The sequence below is a fragment of the Pteropus alecto genome, unplaced genomic scaffold (genome assembly GCF_000325575.1).
Source record: "Pteropus alecto unplaced genomic scaffold, ASM32557v1 scaffold161, whole genome shotgun sequence".
NCBI classification, from domain to species: domain Eukaryota; kingdom Metazoa; phylum Chordata; class Mammalia; order Chiroptera; family Pteropodidae; genus Pteropus; species Pteropus alecto.
In genome coordinates, this window is record NW_006432943.1 from 7,342,298 (window position 1) to 7,354,125 (window position 11,828).

The 11,828-nt window shown below is 37.5% G+C and overlaps 1 protein-coding gene across 1 annotated transcript in view; it reads right to left on the reverse strand.

Moving 5' to 3' along the window:
- Positions 1-9,227, reverse strand: part of MRPL1 (mitochondrial ribosomal protein L1) — a 57,465-nt gene extending 48,238 nt beyond the window's left edge. Inside the window, exons 1-2 of the mRNA XM_006907625.3 lie at positions 9,071-9,227; positions 7,746-7,854 (exon numbers count right to left, since the gene is read on the reverse strand). Coding sequence (XP_006907687.1) covers positions 7,746-7,854; positions 9,071-9,101 — 140 coding nt within the window. The 5' untranslated portion in view covers positions 9,102-9,227. The remainder of the gene's footprint in view (positions 1-7,745; positions 7,855-9,070) is intronic.
- Between the last annotated feature and the right edge of the window lie 2,601 nt (positions 9,228-11,828).

The following is an 11,828-nucleotide window of genomic DNA, read 5'->3' on the forward strand; positions in this document are numbered from 1 at the left end:
CTCTGAGTCTCAGGCTCTCTTACTCTCTACTTGGAGTCCCTCTCGGTGTTTTTTTCTCTGTTCTTCTCACTGTCTGTCTCTCTCTGTCCCTCTGAGTCTCAGGCTCTCTTACTCTCTACCTCTGAGAGGAGACCACTGTCTATTGAGGAGTGTTACCCCCGTCTCTAATACATTTTCCTTTTGTCTCTAACTCTGGCATGCATTTGAATTCTTTCTTGCGCTCAGCCAAGAATCCTCTCTCTCAATGTAGAGCTTGAGCTTCCCCCAACTCAGGGAAATTTGCCCTGCTCTGCATAGGAAGGAAGGCATTTCTGCAGGTTCAGATAAGCTAATATAGTGAAGCTAGTGCTAAAGAATGTTTTTAATTTTCAGTCACAGTCTGCTTTCTTGTTAACTTTGCAAAGTTGTTTGGGATACAAGGTTGCTTTAGGCCCACCAAAGGTTATTTTGCTCAGCTTTAACATTCCAAAGGTTTGAGGAGTAAGACCTGCAAGGCAGTTCCTCTGGGATGGCAGCTCCAACTCCATTTTAAAGTAGCTCCATTTATATTATATTTTTACACCCCCTTCTCCATTCAAATCCCTTTGCTAAATGACTTTGCAGTGCCTTCCATTTAAAGAAGTGAAGTATACTTCCCAACACCCTGATTTGGCCACGCGACTAGTTTGGCCAATAGAATAAAGCAAAAGTGAGTTTCTCTGCTCTAAGCTTAGGCCATAAGAAGCTTCATCTGTTTCCACTTGTACATTTGTATTTCTGCCATTTTCATAAGAACATGCCTGAGCTAGCCCAAAGATGGAAGGATGAGAAATGTGAAACAGAGCTGCCCCCACAGAGCCCCGGGCTATATCAGACAATTCTCACCTGACCTGCCTAATCAGATTGGAAGCATGCCCAGCCAAGGTCATCAGAGACACCCATCCAAACCTATCTTAGATCAGTCGACCCGAAGATGTGTGGGTGATGATAAATAATTGTGGGATGGTTTGTTATATAGCAAAAGCTAACAAGCTACTTGTAAAATATCGAAGACAATATGTTCAACAAGTGATTGCAGTTGAGTTTGAAGCTAAGAAGACAGAATTAGAGGTGATAGATTTTCTCGGCATTTATTCAAATCACATCTACCATCTTTAACCATAAAAGTTTTAAACTAGCAAAATAATATTCTATAAAGATGTAGGGGTTCTATGGTAGGCAGAATAATGCTTCCCAAAGATGTCCTATCTACATCTCGAAAAGACTTTGCAGATGTGATTAAGGTTAAAGAGACCTCAAGATGGGGAGAGTATCCTGAAATACCCAGGTGGGCCCAATCTAATGAAACAAAAATCCTTGAAAGCAGAGAAACCTTCCCCTTTCCCAACTGCATCTGACAGAGATTGAAAAAGACAGCAGAAACTCTAACATAAAAAGAACTTAATTTGCTGCTCTTGGCTTTGAAGATGGAGGAATGGGGAAGAAGTGGGGGCTACAAACCAAGGAATGTAGGTGGCCTCTCAAAGCTGAGGCAAGAAAACAGATTCTCCCTGGAGCCTCTAGAACAAAATGAAGCCCTTCTGACATCTTGATTTTAGCCCAGTGAAATCCATGTCAGACTTCTGATCAACAAAACTATAAGATAATAAACTTGTGTTGTTTTAAGCCACAAAGTTTGTGGTAATTGTTTATGGCAGCAACAGAAAACTAATATGTAGGCTTATAAAATTTACATGAAAGAAATGGATGACAGTAAAATATTTTTTTAAAAAAGGACCTCAAAAACTAATCCAAAATATAACTTTATTCTCACTTTTAGCACTCAATGTATCCTCAATACCACAACTACTAAGAGTATCCTCCCAACTAATGAGCAATTCAAAAGAATAGCAGATAATGCCCATGCTTATTTTTAATAGGACACAGGTGTCCTTCTGGGCTGATGACAATAAATCTAAGCAGGTGCCCAATTGGATGTATACAATAAGCCTCAACAGCTATGTAGGAAGTATTCCATAAAATCTTGAAATCTTCCAAACTGAAGAAATCACATTTTTACTTTATATTTAGTAAAAGAGAAGTGAGGCCAATAGAAGAAATCCAGAGAGCCTGTTTTAGTAATAAACTCTCCAACTAAAATAAACAAAATGAATGTGTCTAAGCTGTAACCTACAGATTTACTTTACATAAATGCTGATTTCACCACTAAATTTTTAATCATAGCTGGACCTGTCCATTTAATTTGCAGTTAATATGAAAGTCCCAGAAGCTGAAAAATGATTATTAACTTAATAAAAATTTTCAAAACCCAATAAAAGTCTGATACATATAGAGACTGAGTTCGGTATACAATAATTTACTCATTTATACTTTGGACTCTGTTTCACAAAATATCTGAGGTGATTCAGTGAAAATATTTTTAAGTTAAAAATGGAACACTATTTTAGTTTCAAAAAAAAAGTAACATAATTATAACATAGATCAAATAGGACTCTAAGGAAAACACTTTCTTTCAAATAAAAAAAAATTGCAATTGAACAAAATTTATCAATAATAATAAATTTCATAGACCCACCGCCTGTTTTCCATGGCCCTCCAAAAAATATCTATCTTTATTCATAAGAATCACATCCAGAAGAACTTTGCTGTTCGTGCAATTACTTAGGGCCCTATCAGGAGAGCTTAAATACTATGATTCTCAGAGCATAAACTAAATTATACGAGAAAGGTTTTTGGGAAGGTGACAGAGAAACACCTGGCAGTCTAAATCTAAGAGAACAGAATTTAGGTGCAGTTACCTTGGCAACTAAACCACACAGATTAAGTCAGTAATAAGAGACTGTACTCAGGTAATAACTTTTACCCTGCCTGAAAGCATGAAAGGAAAAATATTCCATGGTTATTTGCAAATAATTCCATGGTCTTATACTGTTTCTTAAAACAGTGTAAGAAAAAAATCAGTGCTATAACACAGCTCACTTTAAGAACTCTGAAGATTTGTGACTCCAGAGATCCAAGTCCTTTGAATGCTAAAGAATCTTTTACACTGAAGAATGGGGGTCGAGGGAATACAGTCTCTTTCAAATTAAACTAAAGAGAAAATGCCTAGGGCATGCAACTATTAATAGAATGCAAATGTCTGGAATTCTTATTTCTCAGTGTAAATCACATGAATAAATTCACTAATATTTCTGATGCCGGTTTATTCATTAAACTAAATACAAGTTCTGCTTCTACTTACAATATAAAAGTGGACAGAATAAAACTCAGTCAATAACAATACAAATAAATTAAAATTTGAAAAAACAAAAGCTGGAAAGAGTTTTAACAATGAGAAAGAGTCAGATAAAAATCACAACTTTTCTTGAACCCATCACATAGCTGAAATAGCAAGGCAACCAACTAGCCTGAATGTCAAGGAGAGTCAACCCACACTCCCCACCCCCACCCCACATGCATACCACCAGGACAGTCTCGCTAGTAGCAGAGTATGAGAGGAAGGCAAGCAGATAAGAAAAAAAAAATCAACTAAAATTTTAGGGCTAGTGTGACAGCATAAACCCCCTGGGGGAGGCAAACACAAGGGGAGTTGACACTCAGTTCATAGGCCCTTTCCACAGACCTCTACCAGATATTCCTGGGAAAGACTGGAGCAGGTCATGAGACAAGAAAGCCTCCCTAAGGGAACAGGCATGGAGGAGATAAGCTATGCTGCCAGAAAGGCATGTAAAGATGAAACCCTCTAGAGCACAGGTAAACACCCATTGTATATAGGGAAAAAAAAGAAGAAAAAATACCACTAAGACTTCTACAGTTAGAGGTAAGGCAGGAAACAAAAATTTGGGAAAGATTCTAGACATTCTTGAACAAGATCTGCGATATATACATACCATGGGGAGGTGGGACAGAAAATCTGAGAAAATTCCATCCCTGAAGTCCAGTCACACTGAACCTACTTAAGACAAAGGCTGGATTTGGGAAACAGAGAATCCCTCTCACACCTATTACCAGCCTAACAAGCAATGAGTAATAAGCAACAATAGTCTACTGCTACTAGGGGAGTATGGAGAGAGACACCCCTACTCTTAGGTGCAGTGCACAGGCACGGCAGCTGAAAATGATGGTCCCTGAAACTAATCAGGAACTAGGAACACAGAGAAAAACCTTCCAACAACCCAGCCCCCTCCCTAAGCACAAGGTGACAATACAGAAACTTAAAGCTGATAGTAACCATAGCAACAACAAAACCAAAACCTAACTCAACTGACTGGCTTGACCCAAGGCTCTGAGAGAAGAAGCATGCACATTTCCAGGCCTAAATACTAAGTACTTCAGTCTCTACTTTTCTACACAAAATGTCTGGCAGTCAACAAAAAAAAATTGAGACACTTGAAGAAAAAGAATCTATTGCCAAGAGAGAAACAGTACCAGAGTCAGAGATGACATGGTGGCCTTTTTTATCAGGATCTGCCAATGACAAACCATGAGTATATATACACATATGGAGGAGAAGTGGGGACATTCAGAATGACAAGAAAGCGAAAAGCAAGCACAAAAAATCAGCCATGAAAAAACCATTTTTTAATATACTGTAAGTCAGTAGATTAAAAAATTAAAACCACAACTAGAATTATGAATACTATGATTCTCATCAAGCTACTCGATAACTCTCATTGTCCAACATGAAAAAAATTGCTAATAATTTGTCATATATTTTTTAAAAGTATGAGTATTTTTTACACTATGCTTTTCAGGTGAGTGAAATCATTTTAAAGTTGCTCTAGAATAGAATATGGAGCAGATATAAAATGAAAAATTTCTACAGGATAAAAGAAAACATTTAAAGGTAAAAGTCTCAAAATAATTAATATCTTTAATAAACAAATACTTTAACAAAGCAGAAAGGAAAAAAAACCAGCCTAATAGAAAATAGGCAGAAGATATAAATTAGAAACACACGGAAGGAGCACAAAAGATTGACAATATCGAAGGTTGTTAAGAATGTGAAAACTGGGCACTCTCACCTCTGCTAAGTGGGGATATAAACTATTACAACCAATACTTCTCCAACAACAACTTCTGTCAACAACAAAAAATTCAGGTACTATTCACACTCAAAGGAAGACTCCTTTCTAGTTACATTTCCACCACCTTCCTCTTCATCCTATACACAAGTCATATCAGACTGTATTACATCCACATTATTTACTTTCACACCTCTACACCACTGAAACACCTCTCTCTCAATTCCCCTGCAAAATTCTATCTTTCAAGACCCAGCTCAAATACGTCCTGCCCCACTCTCCTCCAGGTAAAACTGGCGTTTCATCTATAATCCCATAGCACTTGATCCATTCCTCTACTATAAGAGTTAAAACATATTAAAGTTATTGCACAGAAATGTGCCAATTTATAATATATAAAGAGCTCCTACTAATTAACAAAAAAGGACTAGGACATGAGCAGAAAATTCACAGTAAAGAAAACATAAACAGCTCTTAAATATAGGAAAAGATATATAACCTTAATAACAATAACAATAGAAATAGAAATCAAATCATACAATTTATTACCTATCAAATTTGGCAAAAATCAAAAATTTTGACTATACTGTATACATGAAAATAGGCATGTAATAATACTTGCTGGTAAGGACATAAATTGGCAAGATCTCTATGAAGGCAATTTGTATTGCCTATCAAAATGATAAATGCACACTCAAATCTCTTGACTCAACAATTCTATTTCTCAGGATTTTTACTACAAAAATATTCATAATATTTGACAAGATCTATGTACATAATTATTCATGCAGGACCATTTCTAATAGCAAAAAATAGAAAAGCTAAATGTGCATCAACAAAATGGTTAAAAATTATGGTAAATTCACACAATAAAATATTACACCCATGTTCACTGCAGCATTATTTACAATAGCCAAGACATGGAAGCAGTCTAAGTATCAATTGTTTGATAAATGGATAAAGAAAATGTGGTATATACACAATTAAATATTATTTAGCCATATAAAAAGAAATTTGCCATTCGGAGCAAGATAGATGGATCTTGAGGGCATTATACTAAGTGAAGTAAGTCAGAGAAAGATAAGTATCATGATCTCACAAATATGTGGAATGTAAAAAAATAAACAAGTTCATAGATACAGAGATTAGTGGTTGCCAAAGGCAGAGGGTGAGGGGTAGGCAAAATGGGTCAATTGGTATAAACTTCCAGTTATAAAATAATACGTAATGAGGATGTAATAAATGGCATGGTGACTACAGTTACAATAGTGTATTCTATATTTGAAAATTGCTAAGAGAGTAAATCTTAAAAGTTCTCATTACAAGAAAAAACCTGTAACTCTGTATGGTGATGGATGTTAACTAGCCTTATTGTGGTGGCCATTTCACAATACATACACTATGCTGTATACCTGAAACTAATATAATGTTATATGTCAACTACATCTCAATTTAAGAAAAAAGATGACAAGACAATTCCATCTGAAACAACCTCCAAGATATGTGGTTAAGTTAAAAGCAAGCAAGATACAGAACAGGGATAGAAAACTATTTTCCTCTGCTCACAAAAATTCGGACATCAAGTGCATGGGTTTTCTTCCCCACACCATCCAATTCTCTGACATCAGCTGGGCGTCCTACAATTCAATACAATTCTGATACTATCTACCTGGATTTAATATCAGATATCACAAGTTAAGGGCTCAGTCCCACAAGACTTCCCCCATTTCAGATGGCAATCACAAGCCCAGGCCTCCAGTACTTCTGGACAATGGGCTATAAATCAGGGAGTCCCACAATCCGAAGGCGTCATAATCTGCTAGAACAGCTCCCAGAACTCAGAAAAACACTTATTTAACCTTTACCAGTTTATTATACAAAAAGGATATGATAAAGGATACAGATGAATAGCGAGATGAAGAGCTATACAGGGCGAGGTCTAGAAGTGTCTGGTACACAGGAGCTTCTGTCCCCCATGGGTTTGGGAGGACCACCGTTTTGGCACGTGGATTGTGTTCACCAACTCGGAAGCTCTCCACACCCAACAGTTCAGAGATTTTTATGGAAGCTTCATCATGTAGGCATGACCAATAATGAACTCAATCTCTAGCCCCTCTCCCCTCCCTGGAGGATGGAAAGTGGAGCTAAAAGTTCCAAACTTCTAATCATGGCTTTGTCTTTCTGGTAAACAGCCCCAATCCAAAAGCTCACCAAGAGCTGCTTCATTGGTAAAAAGGTGCTCACCAAGAGATGACAAAGGTTTTTGGAGCTCTGTATCAGGAAGTGGGTCAAAGACCAAATATTAGAACAAAAGATGTTCCTAGCATCTCTATCATTCAGGAGATTTACAAGGGTTTTAGGAGTTGTGTCAGGAACTGAGCAGAAACCAATATAGATATTCCTTAAGTCACAAAACCCTAGCTCCAACAGTAACTAGCTCGGTGACCTTGGGCAAGTTATATAATCTATCCATGCCTTGCTTTTTGTCTCTAAAAGAGAGCATAATAACAATAGCTTCCACATAAGGTTCCTGTAGGAATTAAATTCATTATTGAATATTAGTGTTCGACAAATGTTAAGTATTATTATAATAAATCATATATTTAATTCAGGGCTATTAGGTCAAAGAAGTAGAGATAAACTTTTACAACTATACGTCCCTGTATTTATAGAACCAAGCATATTTTTTAATCAAATTTTTAAATAATTACAAATGAAATAACTAAAAAAAAAAGTACTTACTTTGTAGCAGCAGCAAAATGTCTGTTGGGCACCTGAACACATACAGAGCAAGGATAAAGTGACTGATTAGCCATTTTGGAGAGATTATGCCTTTGATGCTGTATCAAGACTTGAAAGAAAAAAACATGTAAAATGTTAATATTAAATAATCATTACATTCATAATTTTTACATTCTTAGTGTTTTCCAAAACAAAAATATTCAATATTTTGATTCTTAACCATTCTTTGAAAAGTGTAATAATGGACGCTCCAATTCTTGAAACTAAAGTCAAGTAAATAGATCTAATTGAACAATTTTGTCTTCACTTACTTTGAATATAATTCAGGCTCAGAATATATTAGCTCTATTATTACAGACTATGTATATGTATCCATAAATTTTTAAATAATTTAAATTTTATTCATTTTAATAGACAATACATTCAGAGTTGTCCAAGGTACTTCTGAAGGATAAAAACAAAATGTAGGGAATTGCCTTACCAGAGATCAAGACTTACAAAGCTATGGTAATTAAGACACTTTGGTATTGGCACAAATATAGAAAGACTAATAAAACAATATACGGCCTAACAACAGATTCATGTACCTATGGATATTTGAAATATGTAAAATGGAGATGATGCTGTATGTTGCCCCCACCTAAAATTTACCTTTTTAAAATAACAGTACATATCACTGTGCTTCAAAAACACAAAACAAAAATTTTTTAAAGCACTGTACCAAAAAAAAGGATGTCAACCTAGTCTTTAATTGGACCTTGTTAAGTGCTGAAAAGAGTTGCTACTAATAAGTAGGACAGAATCAATCGCCAAATGACAAATGTTGATCCAAATTAGACCATCTCTGTGGAAGTTTAAGAATTAGAATCGCCTGCAACGTTGTGGTACTCCGAAAGCACCAACAAAGCATTTTCTAAACGATGAAGTTGAGAGTTGTGAGCCACACAAATATACCACGTTGGTCTTATCAGAATTCACTTCACGTATCAAACGCCTTTTCCCGCCCGCAGCCCACACCCCCAGTATCGGAGACCGAGCCCTGTCCTTGCCTCCGTCCCTACCGGTGGCTGGAGGGGTGTCAATGTACCTCTCACTCCCACTCCCCCCTAGGGTGGACGGCTCCAAAAAGGAGTGAAACTGCTGATATGGTCGCTTTTCAGTAGTAGTGACCTTCTGGAGAACCTAGAGCCCAGAAAGTGGAGAGTTTTCCAGCCCCCTCAATGCAGACCCGTGCCTAGGCAGGTCCAGCTTGCACTCTGCTGCAACAGGGAACTCCGCGCCAGAAACCTTTTCTCGCCACAAACCCAGATGACCCATTGCTTTACCTCTACCGAGGCATCTGACGGCCGCCGCCATGTTTACTATTCCGGATTGTGTTAACAATATTGGTCCTACGCGTCAATTTGGAAGAGATTTTGAAAGGGTTCCCTTCCGGAACTGGCGGAGGGGGAAAGGATAAGAAGGAGCAAGAAGAAAGGGGCGGGAACCAAACCATGTTTTCATGCAGTGGGGGAGGGCGCAGGACGCCGGGGCCCCGGGGCGGTGTTCCCATCAATCCTCCGTGGGGCCCAGGACCCTGTGTTTCGTGCTTCCGGTACGACAGCTTAAACATCTTCAGGGAAATCTGTTTTTCCTGGGGAACAGGGACTGGCGATGCCTTATTTAATCTTTTTTTTTTTTTAATTCTGCAAATGTACTCGGAACAATCATTTTACTAGATTTTGAGAGTACCCAAGAAAGCAAGGAAAACAGAAAAACTGAAGAAACTCACAAGCTTCCACCGCCACATTTCTAGCCTTGTAAAGTCTTAAACATTCGCCAGGCCTTACGCTACCACCCACGATGGGTTTCCGAGTCACTAACAAACTTTCTTTTAACTCAGCCCAAGATCAGCAGGGCTTTAAATTAATTTTAACCTTAATGAGCTCTACATATTGCCCCTGCTGGCAAACTGTGCCATTAGGATCAACTGAATAATAGTACTTGACAAATTTATGTAACACTTCTAGTTTTAAAATGGCAGATCCGAGACCTACGCACAGGTTATTCTGACTGAAAAAAAAAAAAAATCTGTATCCTGTCTGTTACGTCACAGCTGTCAGTACGGTCTGTCTAATACAAATCTAGTCAGATTATATCACTTACCAGTTTAAATAAAACCAGCTGGTGACTAACTCTGATGCTGGAGTCTGGCCTCTGCCTGCCTTTCCAGCCTCAATAACCCTGTCAACATTCCCCCACCCCCATCCTCCACACGCACGCATGGTTTCTCATCCCCACCACGCTGTTCATTCTGCCCCCTCTGTTTGGAATATCTTGTACCACATCACCTAGGTAACTTAAGATTTCAGCTCAGACTTCACTCACTGATAAGCCTCCTTCCTTCCTTCCCAGGCTGAGTTATGGCCATCTCTTTGTGATTTTGTGCAGTACCCAGGGCTTATATCTGGTTTTTTGTTTGTTTTTAAGCAGTTTTATTGAGATATAATTCACATACCATACAATTTGCCAATCTGAATTGTACAATTCAGTGGTTTTTAGTATATTCACAGAATTGCGCTACTATCACCACAATATAATCTTTTTCCCACCAACATGAGCTCTTTGGGAAAGAAATCATCTTATTCATTTTTGTAATCTCAGCCCATACTACAGCACCTGGCACATATTAGTCCCTCAATAAATGTTTGTTGAATAAATAAATTTATATACATGCATGAATTAGTGACTCAATTAGAATAACAGGCCCGCGAAATTAACTTGCTTCCACGAAGCTGCCCAAGGAAGTTGGACTGGACCACAGGAAATTCACAAATGTTTTATTTCGTATTTATATACTGTACACATATACATGAAGAGCAAGATTTCTAATTTATTGTCTTGTTAACACCTAAGCAGTTACTTCAGATGTTCCACACCTATTTCTGACTGTTGTACAAAAAAAACTCAAACAACTTGAATCTACTTTATAACCTTCTTCCCTTTCCTTTTCTTTCCCTTCCTTCTTTTCGCAAATATGTGAGTGCCTGTCACGTGTTAAACAGTGTGCTTGGCTATGCGTAGACGTGATGAATAAAACCAAAACAACCATTGCTCTCATGATACTTAAAAATGAATTTCATTTGAAGATAAATGCCAGAATTGGAGCAAGTTCACCAAACCCATTCAGACAAAAACACCAGAATTAGAGATGCCAGTCTTTAGACTCTATATCCCTCCCTTTCCATAGCTAGATTCAGTTGGCCCCATCTGTGTACTTTTTTATGTCTTTTGTTAAAACAAGAGAATTTAAATGTCCAGTATTGGAACTCAGGGTAACATGTAGTATGCTTACAGTAGTAGCCTTATTAAAGCAATGTCCTGTAGACATACAGCTTACCCGATGGCCCACTTTGAGCACCAGCAGTTGATGGCATTAGTCAGGTGAGGTCCAGAGTCCAGTTATCAATACATAAAAATATATAAAGAGGTTATTCAGCTTAAGACATAAAAACTACAAAAATCCACTCTGAAACAAGAACTCTAAGCCTCTGAATATTTAATACATAATGATGGTCTCACTGAAAAGAGGCTGTAGAGCATTCTGTTAAAGCAGTGGTGCTCTTAAGGTAAACTTCTGGATTTGAATCCCAGTATCATCACTAGCTGTGTCACCTAGGGCAAGTTACTATACCTCCCTAGGCCTCAGTTTCCTCATCTTTGATACGAGGCTAATAATAAGATAATTTACTGAGGTACTTACTACAATATCTTGAACAGAGTAAACACTTATTAAATGTTAAATGTCTTCGTTAGTAAGGAACCAGTGAGAATTTTTAACCAGAGAGGAAAAATGAATAAGCTATTCTAGTATACCTTCTAATATCTGCTTATTTCTTAATATATATGCTACTCTTGTCCCCACATGCTTTATATCAGAACTTTTATTAGTATTTGAAGAAAATATTTAGCTTGTGTTTATGCACTTCCTCAAAGTTCACTTTAAACACAACTTTTCCCAGTTTATTTCTAGGAAGGCTTGTACTCTCCAGGAGTTGTGGCCACATGCCAGCTGCTTGGCTGCTCAGCTGAGAGAAGCTTCTA